The following is a 21534-nucleotide window of genomic DNA, read 5'->3' on the forward strand; positions in this document are numbered from 1 at the left end:
TTGCGTGGTCATCATTGACAAAGTACCAAGATACTCTAACCATAAGCAAGCCATGTAATCTTTGTATATCAGAAAAACTAAACATTATCAATGCTGACAAATCTATGCTGTTAAACAAACGCGCGGAGTTGGTTTCAAAATGTTGCCAACAAAACAAATATTATTTATCAAATTTTAACAACACCTACAAATTGAATGGAACGTCCCGATAATACATGATATATAAGACTGTCGAGCTAAGAATCCTTTCACTTCTTCTGTCTGAAGATTGCAGAATGCATGAAACTTAAGTTAGAGATATCATTACTTCTTTGTACTTGAAGTAATTTTGTGTTACTATTTCTAACTCTCGGCTTTAGCATCGAGCACTGTAATTTCCCACGAGGACATCTGTATACTTCGAGAATTCATGACTAAAATAATAGTTAACGAAATGCAATTTTGTCATTATTTTCTGGGCTTTTATGGTTTCAAAGTTAAATAAAGGGTCCTCTCAGGCACTGTGCACATCGGATTTGGCTACAACTTATAGAATTAGCTCTGTATCGCTTCTCTTGAAATGTTATTGAATGGCTGGCAAGTCTAAACACCTAATAAAGATTTTGATTCACTGCCTTTTTCTCTTTGACTTTAATTATTGACATCCATTTAATATGTAAATCAGTTCTTGCCCTTTGGTTTTGCATAGAAAGTACATAGAATGTGTGAAATACATTAACAGCTCATTCAAAATGCTCTTTTCAAACTTTTAAATGGAAACTTTGAAATCCCTATCTTACAATCGTTATGTTAACAATTTCATTAAATATACCAATAAAAAAATGTGTGTGTGTGTTTGTGTGTGTGTGATGTACACCAGCACAGATACAAAATCCATATTACCCCAGTTGTATGTCATCAATTGGAACCTTTTTTCTGCATGGTACCGCTTATACAGGCAAGTCGCGACACAGACCGATTAGTGGTGATCAATGCCATGCTCTCATGACATTTTTACAAAAAGGTGACTTGACAGATCCAGATATTGAAACATAGAAGCCATGTTCAACGAAATTTTGAGTCGGTAAATTTATATCTATTCCCAAGAGTCGAATGGGGATACCGTCGATCGTTTTTTTTAATTGCTAATATAAACGATGTTGCTCCCAGTTAAGTCGTAAGGTACAATGTGGACGTCGTACATGGCGATTCCGTTGGCGAAAACCCGAAAACTACACCTCAGCGTAAGTTCAACTGAATAAATGAGTACCGTATTTTAATCTTCGAATTCGGCAAAGAGTATTGGCAGGCGATAAATTTCCTTCATCACTCAAAACATTCCGTAAACACAAAGTGCAACGAAATCCATGCATTTGTTACAATAATTTTGATCAATGTACGTCCAAAGAAAAATAATAAGACTGTTCATGTGATAAAGTATATAATTCCATAGTATTTTTGTCTGTTTGACCTCATCGTATACTCGTGTTTTTCGCGAAGCTGCACAACTTCTTGGCTTCGGCTCGAAGTTGTGCGGCTCCGCGCAAAATACGAGTATACGATATATATATATATATATATATATATATATATATATATATATATATAATATATATATATATATATATAATATATCGTATACCGATGGACTGAACACAGAAACACCTCTAACCGTGTAATTGACACGTTCGAGTGAGAGGGGCCATCCTGTTTTCGAAACTTTGAATAGGGGTCAGCCAGGCAAAAAAATAATCCAGCGGCCCCTCCCAGGCTGAAGAATTGATCACTCCCTTATTGATGATAGATTTGCTTACCAATTCCAGTTCGTTTAGCCTCTCTTCATATTCATCCTTGTCTGCATTCTGTGGGAGAGAATTTGGAACAAATGTTATTTGTTTGCTCTGAACATAAGCCTACTTCCTTAGATAAGTCTTTTCTCACTTTCCCAAACATTAATGGAATATATAACAAAATTGGTCGCTCGTTATGCCATAGCTATCCATGGGATCAACAAAGACTGTGCACTGTAGACGAATTTTGTTGCTTCCTAAAGTTGTAACGCTATTTGCCTACCCTTTATATACGCACACTTCCTTTAGTCTTTCCTAGTTTCAAAACATTAATGTAACAAACAAGTGGTTGATCATCTCGAAAAAGCTGTCACTTTGGTGTTACACTATGTATTGATTGTGAATTGTGTTGCTTCCTTAAGCTCTAGATCTACGAAAACTATGTTCAGTGACAAAAACAATCATTATTATTGATAAATATCTTACTTTAGGCTGCTAATTGCATAACGCACTTTCTTTCAAGTCACTATGCACCATAAACCACCACCTGACATGTCAAAATTCACATACCTGGTTGCCGTCCAGCCAGGAGATAACTTCTTGACCCTTATTAATTATCTTTATTTTATCTTCATCACTGATTTTGTCTTTCAGTTTCTCATCTTTAAGAGTGTTCTTCAAGTTGAAAGCATAGCTTTTCAGCTTGTTCATGGCTAAAGGTCGCTCGATATCATCCTTGGACAGACACGCTACAAGACAATGCCAGCGTAATTAAAAGTCATTGATACTGCACAGCTATGTCCTTTTGCCTTATTAAACCATGCTATATGCTATACATCACACCGACAGATTAAAAAATTAAGAAAACAATATTTCTCTTCATAGAGAATGCACAACCTGCAAGAGCAATTAAATACAAGACGTTGAATAGATCAGAGTAGAAGTTTCGACGAAAGCAGACTGAACAACGGCTCAGGATTACTCACGTTTGTCATTTGTGACGGTTATCTTAATTTCTTTTCCATTACTCTTGTCAACAGCAGACACATTCAGGATACCGTTGGCGTCTACTTCAAATGTGACTTTGATCTGTGGTACTCCTCGGGGCGCCGGATTGATACCAGTTAGTTCAAATTTTCCCAACTTATTCTGTATGAAATATGATTAAAGAGGTTTACAAGAAATCGATGAAAACGAAACTAATCCTGCGCACTTGAACATCAATTCCTCACTCAAAGCATCAGTTTACTAGAGGGACCAAACATCAAACATGATCACTGACTGATCAACTTATCCTTTATGAAAAATTGTTGGAGATTTGATTAATGTCTCAGGACTTTCCAAGAGGTTTTCATATTCAAGGACTTTCTAGGAATGTCCGACCATGTTTAACCTTACCCTTAAAGAATAATTATTGAAACATTTTTGGACATAAAATTCTGAACTATTTTCAACATCAAGTTTCGAAGTGCGCCACCTTGGAACTGATACCTATACCAAAATGGACCATTGACTCTTCATTTGCAGCCATAAATTGCACTTTGGCAATCTTTAAAAGAAACATTTAAATAACATTCTCAGAAAGATATTTCAAGCACGACAAGCAAGAGCTGATGATTCATTATAGACTCACAGCAGACACTAATTAGGAAATAAGAGTTTAGCTTTTACAATTACCTTTATTTAGCAATGCATTGTATGATCATCAAAGGTATTATTACTGTGTTTATTAAGTAAATTCTGAATCCCCTGTTGTAACAAGCAGACACCCCACACTGAATTACTGACACACTCAGATTAGCTTAGGGCAACATGCCCCTAATCCCTTCAATGCACGTAGTGCCTACCGCAGACTGGAATGAAACACGATATGGTTATCAAGTTAAGTTATGAGGGGTTGGCCGGATGTAAAGGGGAGGGTCCGGTTTTACAAACTTACCTTAGAGTGAGGGTCACGTTTCACTAAATAGCCAGGGGTAGGGTTACATTTTACACCGCTAATTTAATGATGGATGCAACTTAACGTCTAAATGAGTTTTGTAAAGAAACTTCACAACAATACTACCATCACGGTTACTCTACCCCACCGGTAACGAAACTGGCCAGTTCCTTTGTTTTGAACCTTATCTCGATAAACATTTCATTACGGGAAAGCTCTATTAACTTAGGAATACTCCACTTCCCTATTTGTTATCAGAGGATTAATCTCTATGTCAACATTTGCAAACAGATAATCTTGTAGTGTAAAAACACATTAGCACTGCCGGAACTACTTTCAGGATCATCATTTAACAGCAAATTGAATCCCTAGAAACATCTTTTTTGTTCTTATTTCATTGCTAAAGGGATGGGTGAGCAAGCGTGATTTATACATAGATATCTCCTTTTGAATGAGTTACTTAGATAGAAGTCATTTTGGCATGCCACAGTTTCCGCAGTTTTACTAAAAATTATATTTAAAATTAACAGCTATGACCAAGAATACCTTCAGTTTCATGTGAAGATGTACCACCTAGAATATTTTACTAAAGGAAATCACCAGAATTATGACAAAATGACACTGTTCGTTTGTGTATGCAACTAATTTTTCTCATCACAGATATATATCTGGATTGACCTGACCGAAGTTGACAAAACTTGCTAAATAAATTGAAAATACTCTGATATAACATTAGTCTAAGTGGTTTAGCATTTTTGCATTACTAATAACTAACTAACATAATTAAGATACTTTCCTACTAAGGAATATATATCAATAGAGTTTTGACCAAAGTTGACAAAATGCCATGTACATTGCATTACTACAGTTGTGATATACTTGTCCTCTACATGTAGTATTTTCGATATAAACATGAAGTTTGAAGTTACTGATCCAATAACAAAGATACAACCTATTTAATATATTAAAACGTATGAAAAAGTGCCGAGTCAGCACTTTTGCATCAGTGGCTTCTCAAAGGAAACCCTACAACTATGATGTTCTCTTCAATCAAGCATGGTGACATGGTTTTATATTTTTCAATAAAGCATCTTTCAATGAATCATTTGTGGAAATTTCAGAAAATTGCCAATATTCGTAGTATGTTTTCGAACATTTCTATACGCAACCATATGCCATGAGTAATTTTGCATAGCCTCTAGGTAGTCTACTTATACTACCTTAAGGTAGCATTAACTCACGGTACAATAAATTATCCACAATTCAGTTTGATTTGTACACACAACGTTAGAATGTTAAGAACTTTTCCGTTCTGCCTGAAAGTAGTAATATAAAACCTCTAGATAATTAATTAATTACATCTATTAAAAGTATGTTTAGATATTTCACTATAAATTTCACAGAAATCGTTATATAACAATACAAGTCATATTCTGCAAGTCGTACAAATGCCAGACTGTTTGGTACTAAGTTATGACAAACTGAAGGGTCATTCTCTGTGAAAAGTAAGCTAGTACATTTCTTTTGTCTTTCTGCTTGGAATAAATAAATATCCTTTTGTTTCATAAAATAAGTGCAACCAGTCTCCCTACTTTCCATCACTTTGTTCTGTATGGCTGAAGGCACAATCAGAGGAAAAATTTGCAAAAATGCTATCTTCTTTCTCAATCAAGCATGTTATTCTAAATCATTTGAAATAGGAATTGAGAAGAATGGTGTCCATAAAAGTACGTTTTCAGAATTTTAAAAACTAGTCTGTGAAATTATGTACACATGGGAGACACAGTAGACCACTGAGATGTTTTCGAGTGTACCAATCATGATGAATTATCGGAAATCTCCAGTAACAGGCTGATGAATCTTAAAAAACAAACAAACATCAAAATAAGGAAATTGGTGGCAAGGTCCTATGGAGACAAAAGTTATATAGAGTATTAAAACCCCACCCTTTAGTACAAAACGGTCCAGCCCTAGATCACGTGCAACATCAAGTGCGCAAGCGCATACAGTCAACGTCGTCATGAGCTTTCTTTCAGAACCATACAGTGATAGGTTGTTGATATACAGCAGGTAAGTAATTTTACGGCTTTTTCAGAGTGTGAGGTGTCATGTCTGATCACAGGACTGCAAATAAAGTATTAAAGCATAGATAGCTCCGATAACTTCTGCCAACTGCCATACGCGTTGCCCTTTCCGAATTGACGTTTCGCTCGACCGAAAGTATCTCTATACAGTACCCCTTTCTCAATACAAATTTAGCGTTATAGTGCTATATAGACTGCTCAAGACTCCAAAAATAAAAGTGATGTTGTGTTATTTCATTCGAATGTTTACGTTCAAGTTTTCAGTGGAAAAAATCGATCGGCTTTTTGTCGTACTTTCGTAAATCAACGTGAGAAAGATACTGTAGAGCAGTTTCTAGTTCATCTCTCTCTCTCTCTCTCTCTCTCTCTCTATCTCTCTCTCTCTCTCTCTCTCTCTCTCTCTCTCTCTCTCTCTCTCTCTCTCTCTCGTCCAGCATACCACTTTCAATGGTGTTATTTTATTTTATTTTATTTTATCGACATAAACACGGTCTCTTCACGAGGGGCTGTAACATGTACCGGTTCGCGTTCATCTCCTTGCGCTCGTGTTTTTTATTCCTGCCGTGTTTCATATCATACACACTGAACTTGAGTTGCAAAATGTTTGCGGTCTTATAATAGCGTGAATCGAAGGATAAACGTTAGATGGAAGCATTGATGGTGAAGTAATAGTGAAATTCAAGCAATATACTTTGGCAGTCTGTCGTCTACAGGAGGTGTGATGAACGCGAAACTCACATTGGCAAACCAGCTACTCGTAGCAGCAACCGCGTACGCCAAAACAAATTCCTAGTGACAAGTTTAATATTTGAAAGTCGAAATCAAAACTGCGACAACAGTGAAAAGATGAAATCGTCGATACGACATTTTTGTGAAATTTAGAGGCGGCCAGGAACTCTGTAACCACTATCACTTCTACCTGATGAAACTTGCAGGCAAATTACCTCATGCGTAAAATGAAATAAACTGCAATACTTAACCATCCAAGGAGCCGTAATCATAAACGTATGAAAGACGTCCATTCTGCAAGTGAAATTCCAACATTCAGAAAGTTGCAATGTTAAACACTACAACAAAAACAAGATTGAGTTACAATGTTTAACACAACAGCAAAAACACGATTGAGTGATGGTGTCGAATGCGCAAAATCAACACACTCTCCGTAATTTTTAACATTGCTCGGGTAGGGAGAGAAAGTTTAATTTGCTCCTTGGCATTTAATATTTGACTTGACCTCCAATTTTCAATTCACACGGTGTCCTGATGTTTCAAACAAGAAAAGTTCATCGTCTCTGTCATTTTGAACATGACATATATAACCCTTTCTTTGCGGCTCGCTAGCTACTCTCGCTCGAAGACATTAACCACGTATTGGAATGCTCAGGTGATCACTTCAAAGCCAAGATTTGCATCGCAACTATGACTATGGAGACTAGCGGTTTGTTTCTGAGTAAAACAGACTGAATTCAGAGAACCCGGCCAAACTATTATCTCAGCGCTGCCAATCGCAGGATTTGTCAGCTACGTGAAATTTGTAAACTTTGTTAACTTTGATACATTTATCTGTCAATCATTACTGAATGCATCAAAACACGGATAGCCGTCCCGGGGTCATGAACATTTACGAATGAACAACAACTCGGATCGATACTTTTTGACAAAATGAATGGGCCGGAGGCCCGAATGGTGTCCTATATTCCCCAAGTGTCCAGCCGTATGTCTTATTTGTCTTGCAAGATCGTGAAATTGTCGATAGCTGTTCGTAGTACTTTTTTATTTGTTTCGTATTTTTCATGTAGCCTTATGTTCGAATAGGACTCTAAAGTTGTATAACGTAACCATGCGAAAATCATCGAAAACAGACATTGTTTTAACGCATGACTTTTGAAGACTTTGTCTAGCCAATGGTCTTCATATGATGTTTGAATCAATTGTTTTTTTTGTTTCTGTTCCCGCTGGTATTGGATATAAAAGCCAGGTTTTATCGCGTTGTGTTTTTTGGGGGTTTTTTGGGGGTTTTTGTGTTGTTTTTTTTTGCTTATTCCGTGTAATGTACTTATCAGTGTTTACCACGGGGACGGGAGTGCGGGGAAATTGATCGAACATCGTAATCCGGCAGCTGGGAATTTGATCACTACCGCACACCCAACAGGTAGGGATTTGACAATGTCGCTAAATAGTACTTTTTGTTTACTATATTTACATTATACTTGCAATGTTCCGTTCAGTTCAACTTTGGCATGCAGACTCTAGAATCGGAATGGATCGATTTTCGTGCAACAATGTGATAAATATTGCAATAATACTCGTCTAGTGAGTGTTCTCCTGCTAAATTTAACATAACGGTGTCGGGCATTAGTTCTATATTTCAACCGATTTGGAATTTACGTGTACACAAATGTAAATAGTACAGCCCTTAATTCTCTTTTTTCTTGGCTTTTATTTTCATTTGTAGCGTTCAAAACACACGGTTCACGAAGAGTGAGATTCTTATGTCAAGCTCATTTAAATGTTAAATTAATGTCAGTAATTAGGCTATATATCAATATTCAGTGCATTGATTTCAATTGATCCTTTGCCTTTTACTGATCATATCTAGAGTCAGTTGCAGTAAAAGGTTCATATATATGACATTTTAATCAATAGATTATTTGCATATTTAATGAAACTTTAATAAGGCAGTGTATCAAAATGCATTTGATTGGACTTCTTGGAGTACATTGGTTATACTTACAAATATATTTATTCATATTTCATATTTCTACGCAATATATCAAACACAATATCTTGGTGTGTCTCTACAGCATGCTGAAAAACAAAATATTCAGTTTGTCAACAAAGCCCGTTTGTCTAAATATTGGTGATAATTAAATGATACAAATGCACGGTACACGTAGGCTGTGTTGGCAAGCTGAGTACAGGACAGCTCAACATGCTGTAGGAAGTAGAACAAGAACGCAATTGTATAAACTGAACAAATACATTGTCAAAATAAAAAGTTAATACAACTACTGCCCTGCTACTACACACTGACAGTGACAGTGATACATGTAGCTCTGACTCTGATGTAGTTTAAGAAGAGTTTCGGTCATAGGACACTCAATTGACAGTGAAACATACATCTACTTGTACACAAGATCCAACCAGAAAGCAACACACAGAAGACTAGGGGACTAACAGTTACCATTGAATTTTGAATTCTGGCATATGAGAACAATCAAATATTAGAGAAAAAGATGGGGTTACCATACTTAATCTTATACAAATGTACGATGAATAGTCAGTTTTTCTAAAATCACTTAAAATCAATATATAAAACCATTCATTTCAAGTTCATGCAGTGTAGTACAATAACACAAAAGAAAACTTTGAACAGTAAAGACTTTAATTTAAATGGAAAAATGTGTGACTAAATGGAATCATTTATTTTTTATCAAATTTGCCATTATTACACCCAAACTTTCTGAGATGAAAACATTAAATTTGATGGAATATTTTAACTTCTAGGATCGCAATTTTGTAAAACATTATAAGTAGCATCTAAGTTGTATATGTCTTGTACTTTTGGGAAAAAAATTCCGGTAGGTCATTTTGTTCATTTTTCAAAATTTGGTAAAATGTAGCCAGGAGTACACAATTTTCATACTCTCTCATGATTGTCATTTTTGTGTGCTTTTCAGCTGGTGCCATTGACCTGGCCAGAGTTGAATAAACTCAAGTCGGCTAGACTAAGAAATCAAAAAAGTCCACTTATGCATTTTTTAAAATTTGAATCATTTAAGAACTTACCCTAGGAATATGGAGCTGCAACCTGCTGATAAGAGGTAGTGTTGAACATCTGCGTGCAGAACAACGCAATTCATGTTCATTTTTACTCTGCGTGCATTCTTATAAATAATATACGGCTTTATGATAATTTGAGGGGGGACTTGAAAATTTTTTAGGGTATTCAGGGGGGATCTGAAAAAAAACCGATTTCAAACGCGATTCCTCTAGCCCCCCCCCCCTTTTTTTGAACGCAGCCTAAAAGTTTCTGGCTAGCAATTCATGTGATTTATCGTATATATCATAGGATAGGGCACCAAAGCTCTTGGAAAAAACTAGCACACGTCCCATTGGGTAGCTTGTGCATGAATAAGCTATATATGTGGAAGGGACGTTCCGGTCACATTTGCATATGATCAATACGCGTTACTGAAGTTAAGTGTCCGAAAATAGGTAACTAAATTATAATTTGTTTCGCAATATTTCTAAAACTCTTTTTAGATTCTAAATTTAAAAGTATAGACATCTAGACTTTGAAAAATGGATGGGGAGTATATTTTTTCAATGTCAACATAGTTCTTGCGCAAGCATATGTATATGCCCGTGGTATTGAGTATGTCGTCACAGACCTGACGTTCCTATCATAGCACCAGCTGAACAAGATAAACCTAACAATGGAACATTAACAGGTACCATGCAAGTTAATGCAGTCTTACCCTAATATGGGACAAAAGAGCATTAACGAGTAGTTCACACGTTTACTAATGTTCTACAGAGGCGGCGCGCGTATTTTAATAGAATAGTATATAGAGCCAGTACCTTGTATGTAAATAACCTGACCTGGACAGCGAAACAAAATGGCCGCCGTCAACATCCGAAGTAAAAAAATCTGAAATCTCAAGAACTATATCGTGAAAGGCCAAATGAAATAGCCATGGCCATTAAGTGAGCCTTCAAATGTTTGCTAAGACATAAATAACACATTTGTTGAATACTTCACTGATATTTTGGATTGGAAGTATCGCCGCCACTTTGAAAGACTAGCTGTGATACAATACCACGGTCTGGGAATCAATCGTCTTTTTCTTTTCAGCGAAACGAAAATAACTCATAAAATGTGTCGTCCAGTAGTATCTGCACGGCAATTTAAATGATCCGTTCACTAATTGCAAAGCGTTTGAAGAAAATGTCAGACACGATAGAAAAAAAATGGCAGAGTTCGACACCGTCGGCAATACATACGTGACAGTCGTAAATAGGGCCGAAAATAATTTAATTTGCAAAGCAACAAAAAATACATAAACAACATGTTCAATTCTGAGATGTACAGTTTCAAAACTACGGGCAGATATTTGAAGGGTCGGAAGACATTGTAACTGTAATGAACATGTCTGCCGTCATACAAAATTCAGCAGTCGATTATAGTGATAGAAACTACCTACTCCTACGTTATGTACACATTTTCATGGAGTGGAGTTTTTACAACGTCGATCTCTGTCTCAATAGCGAAGAATTTGCGATATCTGGGCGCTGAGGTAAGAGCGAAGCACAACGATGCCATGGTAGAATGCACGCTATGACGTCACAGGCTTCTGGTGCGCATCCGGAAGGTGAGCGCCACATTTACACCTTTAGACAATACAAGTATCGTAACCGGTTGGTAGAGTAACAGTGCTACCATGTTAAGTGAATCAAAATTTTTGGTGAAATTCCAAAATCAAATTTCTTGTACACATGTGCATTTGTAACCACCCTATTCTTAATATTATGTATCCCTTGGTGTCCCGCCAGAGGTTCTAAGATTAGAAATTTCCGTATGAAGATGCAAAGTCGTCGCTTACATTGTCAATAATACTGTTGATTCATGATTAGTGTAAGAAAGAAAAAAAGTTATTTTACTAGCTTTTTACATTAGTAAGACCATCACACATTGCGCAGAAAATAAATTCAAACTCCAAATTTACTTTGTCACTCACTGATGTTCATAGTTTGCTTTGTCAGACAAGGGCATGGTACAGAGTTTCTGTTTTATTTGTCAAATAAATCCAATTTCTGTACATAATGTTTGCATTTATGATGATAACAAACCAAAAGTTGTTCAATAAGGACGTATTAAACGTCATGGATCATTATCTTTGTCATAGCATCTGTACTGCCAAACGTTCATATTGAATGCTGAAAACCTGCTGTAAACCTTTTGCAGGTAGTTGTTGACACAGAGAGCGCTTTTCTACATGTGATTTCAATCCAAGCATTCTTAGCGTGAGTACACGTTCATATGCAGAACAGATTTATCTCTTCGTGATGTTAACGATATCTTGTATCAATGAAAAAGTGAACAATGATATTTACTTGGTAATGCTACCGATAGGGTTTATTGATTGCGAGGACTTGGCATACTCCCTTTATGTTTCTTTATGAGCACTCAAAAACTTGGTGGCGCCCATGATTTTAGTCACTTTCAGTGTCTCGCATAGCTTATTCTGAACTTGCGCGTGCGCAGTCAGTTGGCTGCTGGCGCGACTATTAAGTACATTTCTGTCAATTTTGTATCGTCTGTAAATGAACAAATATTGCAAGTTTTACACTGGAAAATATTGTCCATAGTTTTCTCATATACTACCATTTATAATGAATCAACAGTTTCAATGAAATCTTAAAATCTAATGTCTTGTACCCACATTCACTTTTACATCTATCATTAAGCAAAGTACATGGGATTATCCAACATAAATTATTAAAATGTAAAGATATAGCTAAGTTTCGTGGGGCGACTGTGTTAATAGTTTGCCGATAGACTCCTATGATTTGATCTGTATGCACGAATCACTACATCTTGGCTTCTTATTAGTTGCCGAAATGGTGACCCAAAGAACGGTTGAAATTTCATGACCCTTCAAAATGCTTGAGCGAAAAATTGCGACCCCCCCCCCCATAAAAAACGGTTCCCCCTCCCAGTAGTTTCTGTCAGGTCCCTTAGATTATTAACACATCTTTTTTTTTATACAGTCAGCATTGTATTGTTGAAAATTGAATTCAAGTCTGAACAAAAATTCATATGTCAACAATAACAATGGTCATTACACGTGTTATGGGTCTTGTTGAGAAGCCGAATACTTGGCATATTAACATGCTATAGGGATTTGAACACTTCAGGAAATAGCATTTGATACACAGAACAAGAAAACTAAAAGTATGACAAAAAGTTACAGCAAATGTCCCTGTAACATATTTGCTTGTATTATAACCGAGTCAGCATTTCAATCAAGGCTATACACACATTTCAACCCTTTGAGTTTGGAGGGACGGGAAGGGTCACATTTTAGAAAGGGTCATACATTATGGACCACCCTCAATTTCCTCCGGCCCATCCCCCCAATAAATGAAAGCTCCCTAATTACCAAATTCACTAAATTCACTATATAATTGTTATATAGCTTGGTAATGTACTGATTAGGTGTCCGATTTCCAGTCACCTCCTCTAAAAATTTTTACCGCCACTGAAACAAGTTGTGTACGTTTTAAATACTCACGTTATCTTTTGTCATTGCATGTTCCCCTTCATAGACCCGGATGGGCACGCGTGGCTGGTTGTCTGAGTCAGTCGTAAATACCTGGGTCACCTTTGTCGGGACAGTCGTGTTACGTTTAATCAAGGCTGTCATAACACCACCGGCATTCTCAATACCAAGGGACAGGGGAGCCACGTCCATAAGTAGAATATCGGAAACTTCTTCCGATTTCTCTCCAGAGAGAATTGTAGCCAGGACAGCTGTGAAGAATTTGCGAAATTAAAAGTCTTGGTGTTTATTAAGGATGCGGCTATGAAAATTCAACCTTTCAACTACACAAAAAGTGATTTTTGCATCAGCTGAAAAGGGCTTTTACTTATACAGAAGTTGACTCCCTCTCGTACGTTACTGCTTTTACAATGCAGAGCAAACGGGACGCAAATCAAAATTTTAACTTCGTTTCAGTATGTATATTTTAATGATAATTAACATACTTGCACCATATGCGACAGCTTCGTCAGGATTGATACTATTATTGAAGTTCTTGCCGCTGAAGAAATCTTTCAAGATCTTCTGAATTTTAGGAATACGAGTAGAGCCGCCCACAAGTACAATATCATGGATGTTTGACTTGTCTAGCTTCGAATCTCGTAGAGCTTTCTCGACTTGTTGAAGTATACTATGGAACAGGTCTGTGTTTTGTTCCTCAAAGCTGGCACGGGTGATTGAGGTGCAGAAATCAATTCCTTCAAATAGCGAATCGATTTTGATGCTGGATGGCAAGAGAAAATTGCATATTAATAAGTTAATTATCAACAGCAAGCACTTGTATATAAAATCAAGGATCACTGGTCAAAACCTATTACTATTCTCTATCGTGAAGTCTCATTAAAATTACCATATGTGCTACGGGCAAATATTACCTAGTATATAGGAAGCATATTTGAGAGCATATTAGTGTCCATCAGTTTTCAACAATGTTAATTTAAAGAAGTTTGATACATGAAGTATTCCAGTTAGTGCAATGTTAAAACAAAAGGGACAGCAGAGTGAACATGGACGGCGAGGGGCATTCCTTAATAAATTATCAGCACCTGTTAAAACAGAAAGTTAACACTGAAAGATGAAAACAAGAACCGAAAGAAATATAATTTGTCATTTAAGTTGCATGCAAACTCGTATTGCCAGACATGTTAATGAACAAGTTTGTTCAATCCTGACGGGTGTAGCATGCTAGCAGGGTACGCTTACCCATTCCGTACACCTGGTACAACCACTAACTATCAGTTGTTCAGGATGGTCCTACTTAAATTTGTAAATCTCAAATGTCCCATGGACCTGGTCATGTATTACCTTGAATGAAAATGATTATTGGACCAGTTTAATGTCATGCTGTATTCAACTTACATTGCTTGTGTTGAAAATGAAAGAGTTCTCTTTGCTCGCTCACATTCAGTTCTAAGACGTCTAAGTGCAGCCGCACTTCCGGTAATGTCTTTCTTGTGTTTGCGTTTGAACTCATTCACAAAGTGATTGACCATACGACTGTCAAAGTCTTCACCTCCAAAGTGAGTGTCACCGGCTGTGGACTTGACCTTAAAGTTGCTGCCCTCAATAGTCAAGATGGACACATCAAAAGTACTACCGCCAAGGTCAAAGATTAGGACGTTACGCTCAGCATTTACCTGTTTGGCAAAGCAGTGAGTATTTACTTTGTCAATTTCTCTTGAATAAACATAGGAGGGTGATTTTACATCACTATTTGTGTAATTAACCCCCGAATATATTATGGTAAATGATAAGGATTTTACTTGCACAACAAAAAAGGGGTGTCCTGTGATGATTACATTTAAGAATACTCTAATTCAATTCAGAAAGCTCTGAAAATATCTATTAGTCGGCACTTCATCAGTTTATCATACATACTATGCCTGTATTGCCATTCTCCTATGATATAGACGGTACTAATATGAAACCGTATTATAACATGTTTAAATACGAATTATATTTTCACTGTTACCGAACTACTTCATTACAGCGACGCGAACGACGACCTTCAGACTGGTATGCATGACCTTCGTTGGTATGTTTTTATACATATAAAACAGCTGAGCGAATAAGACAAATGACAATCCGAAACGTCATTATGATTATGGTCAAAATTTTGTTGTTTGCAGTCAGTTCATGGGCATTGCACTTAGGTACAAGTACAGTTGTACCAAAAACATACAAACGAACGCATTGAAAATTTGTATCTTTTGCCGACACCTGTCATCGTTCACGGCCGGTCCCATACGCGATGATACGGTGCAGTGTTTTCATGTCGTCTACGCTGCTGAAGATTAAGATACCAGTTGACAGTGCATCATGATAGAACCGCTTTACGACAAGTTTCCTGTTGATTAGTTGATTTCCTGTTGATTAGTATCTAGGTGGTGAATTACATTAGTCATAAATGAGCCACAAAAATCCAACCGCACTGAAAATACTCGCGACAGACAAGGTGCACATATTATATTTCCGATTTGTACCTGTCAGTGAGATTCACAGGTCATGATCGTGTCCGGTGGCACCGGTACCGGTTTCAGATACAATGTAAGATCTAGGGAAAGTCAAACTTTCGTTTAGGTTGTTAAAGGAAGTTTAGTTCTATTTAGGCAAGCCAGGAACGAAAATATACGAGCAGACGACGTAAATACCTTTGAAATGTTTTATTCGTACAGCAACAAAATCACGAACGAGTTACGACTTACAGTGTACTCACTTCATGTTTCCCTAAGCCGCTCATGAATTCCTTTCAAAGAAGATAAATTCGGCATATTTGACGTCTGGGAACATGTATCATTCTTAGAGATAAACTGACTGGCACTAGTATTATATCCACTGTGCATTCATAGATGTCGCAGAGCTGCTTGCTCTATTTATGCTCTCAGCTCTTGATACCCGATCGAGTTTGAAATCGAACGCTGACGTGGCGCGAGTATTACGAACCGATTTCGGCTGCCTCACTACTTTCACGCAGGGATGAGGTTACGTATAAAAACACGAAAACACACTCATTTTACACACGCAAGCCTATGTTTTACGTCGACCATCATTTTAAACTAAAAATAAATCTTCTTCAAATTGTGAAAACCTGTGTCGACATCTTAATATTTAAATATTTCGCTTTAAAAGTGTTCCATAACCCTCCCTTGAAGTGGAATGGTCCAATAGTGGAATAATATCAAGAAGTGATACGGTTGTCATCACTTTTTAGCAACCAACTTTTATATGTACAGCGAGGAGCAAGCAAGGTCGATTTCAGTTGATTTCGACGCTAATTTCGGAACGTCCGTAGGAAAACAGTCATAACCAAAGCATGCATGTGCTCGTTGCTGCGCAACTTGTCAAAATACGGACAAATCACTCGAATACGACGCAGTATCGCCAAAACTTCGTGTAATGACCTCTAATATTTAATATGTATCAAACAAAACACCATTTTGTCTATGGTTAGTCACGGTAGAGTGCGCCTTAGGCTCTCTCCCAGACCCTAGCTGGCTACGCCTCAGACCATAATACCGTCCTCTGCAGTTGAGCCCTTCAAAGCTCGGCTCAGTGAGTGAAGCCGGCAGGGGCTGTTCACACTTGTTTTTTTTTCGATTTTATTTGTCAATATTTTTGATTGGTTTTGAAACTCCACCGATACTTTTCCAATTTGTCTGCCATTGAACCAGCTTTCGAGAACGACATGTCTGCTTTTAGATAACAAGGGATATCGGTGTTGATAGTACACTTCTCAAGTATCTTAGGTTTGTATTGTGCAATTGCCGTTATAATAAATAATAAATTTAGATGTTGTGCTATAGTAATCAAATTAAATTAAAGTTGCGAGACAAGCAATTAGAGGCTCTGTCATCATGTGCCAACGGCAGTAAATTCAGTAAATTCATTTGGAAATTTTCAGCATTTTCTGAACAGATCAAGTTGACCTGTTATTGACCTCCGAATGACTCAGTCTGACTGCCTGGTTATATGCACATGAATATGTGTTATCATTCTACGTTTTACAAAATTACAAATTTCGTAATCAATAGACAATGATTGCTAATGACTAGAAAGTTGTCGATATTAACAGTTCTGAACGGTGAACACATGAAATAGGAATTTTGATATGAACTATTGCATGATGCTTTTGAACTTTTATGAAGTTGTGTACATCTGTGATTACACAGACTGGCAAGTATAAAGCTCCTTTGTTTAGATAAGGAGACTGATTTGTTTTTCCTTCTTAATTAAATAACTTCGCAGCTGCATCATGCTTACGTTCGATAGATAGTGCAGCCTGTCAATCATGATAGGGCGGGAAAGAAAGCCCTATACGTTGGACCAAAAACGCTCTCACAAGCAGCCAATCAGAAAAATCGAAAAAAAAAATCGACAGGTCTAAGTTCCGCTACTCTAGGTTGAGGATGGAGCTGCTTATTTGATAAGGGGTTGTGAGGGGGTCTAAGTGCACCTCATGGACAAATATTTAGACTCTTAAATAATTTTCTGATTTACGTCTTGTGTGGACTAATTTTATAGCTCTTCGATTATGAAATTTTTTCACAGTCTTAGTTTTACGAAAATCGAACGTTAATATCTTCCCAGGGGCTATGAGACAGGGATGGCCGCCATTTTGAAAATAATTGCAATCATACCAATCCATAATCCGATAACACAAGTCAAAATTCTTAATACAATAGTTATAACACAAAACAGCACAGAACGGACAGTAAATTATCGGTAGACACAACAACAAGATATATGGACCTCTGGCTGGAAGACCAAGAAGTGATGTCAGGTGTTGAAATAAGACATCAGTAAATGTCAGGTAATTTGTATCACTTGTTCCAAAGTTTGCACTGTAACTTGTTGGTAAAAGTATGGTTTTAAGTTTCGTAGTGCAAAATTTGAAAATAAAAGTTTATGTCTTTCAGTTTCAAAGACCAAACGACCTTAATAATAACAGTAATAACCCTAATAATAATAATAATAATAATAATAATAATTATTATTATTATTATTATTATTATTACATATGTACCACAGATAACCAGTTTGTTGGCAGCGAAATAAGTTGTTATTTTCACAGACAGAGATAATATAGTCCCTCTATATTTTTTGCATTTTCTAAAAAAATGTGACACTTTTTTAAGTATTTTAGCGTTTGATTGAGCTCATTATCACTGCTTTTACATATTTTAATAATTGCTTGCTTTTAGCAAAGTGTTTCACGTGTTTTATCAACTCCAATGCATTTCAGAAACAGGTCACGTGCCATTAAATAATGTTTACATAGAAAACCATGGTTAAGAAATTATTTCACGCTAAATTATGCAAATTAGTTATTATCCCATGCTAATTTCTATTGGTAAATATTGTCGCCGACTCCTGAACAACAATACTGAAGTGGATTGTATATCTGTGGAAGAAAATAATTATTACGATTGGCAGAACTGTATTTATTTCGAACATTCGGAATCAGAATTTTATTATCGAAGTGAAACTAATATCTCGGCACGGACGGAGCAAAATACTGTGACCACGATGGAAGTGGTGTACCGGTCTACCGGCGAAGCCGTTGACATCCGTAAGATTTTCTGCGGTCTCGACCGAAGACGTCAAAGCTCTAGCTCTCGTCAGGTTGCAAAAAATAAACGGAAACACCCTTATGAAAACGCGTCCCGAAGTTGCTGTTTTCAACGACTGGCTTTGGACAATAACAGCGCAAACTTGTATACTTGAGAGTTTCCAAACCAGTCGAGCTTGACCCACGACCGTGACGTAAAGCTTGCCAGTTTACGTCAGCTGGCGTACAGAAACAGCGACGAAGAATATGATCTAGATTCGTGATCGGTATCCAGTTACAATAAATCACTCGCATACGAAGATCAACAACGGCAAATGAGTAATATTGAGTGGGGTTGATGACAAATTCAACCCGTGACCTCGGTCCGTGAGAGAGGGACCGTGATAGAGGGACCGTGCCGTGATCGAGCAAATCGACACTACCCGTGTCGGCCAAGGCAAAGACAAATGTGATAGATCGGCTCCTGCGACAACGCGGCGACTGGCAGTACTTCGCAATCCTTGCAATGGTGTAGCCAGCAAGTTCAAAACCAGTTACCCGTGCTATTATCAAATCACCGGAGGAGTCTCCAACTTCACATTCAACATCGCGGCCTCAGAAAACTACTCTTAACAGCGTCTTTCTTCGCCAGATGTCCGTGCACCACCGTGTTTCATTCACCGTAGATCTGACAGCCGTACTCGGACTCTGATTAGTCTAATTTCGCGTACTATTTTGAAGTTTCAGTATTGATCTTGTTACTCTAAATACCAATTTTTTTCACATGTATTTAAAATATTTAAGATTTCTGTCCGAAAACTGTTGCGTATGTTTTTGTTGTCTTAGTCGAGATGGAAATACAGTGATATAGTGAACTCGGTACCCTGCATCAAATATTTGCATATGAATAGTAGAAAGTTTCCCTTAGCCAATCAGTGAGCTCACAGCTGATGAAAAGTTCACTGACAGCATATCAATGCGCACAATATAGAATCTATATGCAACAGGCCGTGTCGTGATTACCTGTTTTTCGACGGCGATCGACAAAATTGGGGAACATCTGTAATAATAACAGCCCTTCGCTTCGCTCGGAAAAGTACTGGCGGCAGAATACATCGTATCCCTCGGGAAATACCTTCGGAACATCACAGAGTGCCCTCCAAGGCCATGGGGTTCTGTCATATTATTATTATTATTATATTATTATTATATTATTATTATTATAAGTTTAGGGGCTATAAGTCTGAAGTCTAATAACAGTTCATTGAAGCTTTGGGAATTCTGAAAAATAGTTGTTGTTTATTTTAATTTGTCAGTAGGGGTGACTTGTAATTGTCGTACGTGCAGCGCCGAATTATGCATCATACTGTACGGAGAGAGGGGGGATATCATTAAGCCAAGGGGTAATGCTTGTCGGAAAAGTGACACTAAGCAGTTTAAGCGATACCAGCAGGTATTGACGCGACGCGAATCGCGACGCGAAACCCAGGGTCTGGACATTCTTGCAAGCGACAGGTCAGATTTCAGCCTGATCCGGGTACTTTATAGAACTCCACACATCCGTTAATCAAAAAAAAATGACAAGTACCATAGCCAAATAAAATTAAAAATGAAAAATAAAAACATACCGCGTATACTATAGGTCTACCAGCTAGTATATATTCTCTCCGCCCAGTTAGATAGGTGTTTCTTTTGACGTCACTTCCCTTATGAATATTCATATACGTGCAAAAACCGCGCAAGTGAGAAATAGGCCAAAATTCATTGAGAGTTGGTGTTAGTTTAATTTTATTTACAAGTAGGGCAGTATTAAACACGAAACATTTAACTTGTAATATTTCCCCCTTGTCTTGGCCTGCTGGGTTTAAAAAAAGTGTTTAAAGGTATACAGGCACCATGTTCAAATTTAGCCGTTGCTACCATGGAAAGGGGAGATCTAGCTAATCATAGAGTTTATGGGGTCACGCCAGGTCACACAAAAAATAATGCACCACTACATGGTCATAATTTTACTTTAGTTAAACAATCAGAAATAATTTGTCGTCATTATTCTTCCTGGAATGAGGCAAAGAAATCAAAATAAATTATTTTAAAATGAATATTTATACGTCGTTAATTATAAATCCATAAAATAAATAGGTACCAGTGAATCATGTTTTTAATAAAAAACACTTTGCCACTGTTTCTACTTGTGATAAATACAACCATTTTCAGTAATAGAGCGCGAAACCACTGCAGTGAACTGCAATAAAACTGCTCACACTAATTAGTTTCAGCTGTAGCCAGATGGCAAAGTCGACAACATTGTATGTCCCATGCAGACAGTTTGTCTGGGGAAGTTGAAATAAAAAAAGATTTGTACATGGACCAGTGCATGGTAATGTTACATTGTATCTTAATCTTGAACACAGGGTGCCAATCGTAAACTCTCATTTACAACACGAGCCTCAGATAGAGCTAATTTTGCCTTTGTACAAGCAAACTTTTTGTCTGTATCAAGTAGCCTTGTTGAACACCAAAGTGGCCACGGCTACAGCTGAAACTAATTAATGTGCAGCAGTTTTATTGCAGTTCACTGCAGTGGCTTCGCGCTCTATTACTGAAAATGGTTGTAATGGTACATTGGGTGCTAAGGGAATTGGGTTCGTAAAAGTAATTTGAGATAATAGTAGAATTAATTTTAGCACATACATTTCATTTGAAGGCATAAACTTAATTCAATGAATGCATAATAAGTTAGTAATATACTATATAACACTTATTTGGGATGACTGCATGAAACAAAATTAAAAATGCTTGAAAAATTATTTCTGGTCTATATAAAATTAATTCTAACACACTAAAATTAACGGAAAACATAATTTTGACC

General features: G+C 37.1%; 1 protein-coding gene across 1 annotated transcript in view; it reads right to left on the reverse strand.

Annotated features, from left to right (window-relative positions):
* Positions 1–1646: 1646 nt before the first annotated feature.
* LOC139117691 (heat shock cognate 71 kDa protein-like) overlaps positions 1647–21534 on the reverse strand; it is a 43470-nt gene continuing 23582 nt past the window's right edge. Inside the window, exons 4-9 of the mRNA XM_070680937.1 lie at positions 14477–14754; positions 13564–13841; positions 13091–13329; positions 2756–2918; positions 2340–2518; positions 1647–1841 (exon numbers count right to left, since the gene is read on the reverse strand). Of these exons, the coding sequence (XP_070537038.1) occupies positions 1647–1841; positions 2340–2518; positions 2756–2918; positions 13091–13329; positions 13564–13841; positions 14477–14754 (1332 nt within the window). The remainder of the gene's footprint in view (positions 1842–2339; positions 2519–2755; positions 2919–13090; positions 13330–13563; positions 13842–14476; positions 14755–21534) is intronic.

The sequence above is a fragment of the Ptychodera flava genome, chromosome 18, assembly GCF_041260155.1.
Source record: "Ptychodera flava strain L36383 chromosome 18, AS_Pfla_20210202, whole genome shotgun sequence".
NCBI classification, from domain to species: Eukaryota; Metazoa; Hemichordata; class Enteropneusta; family Ptychoderidae; genus Ptychodera; species Ptychodera flava.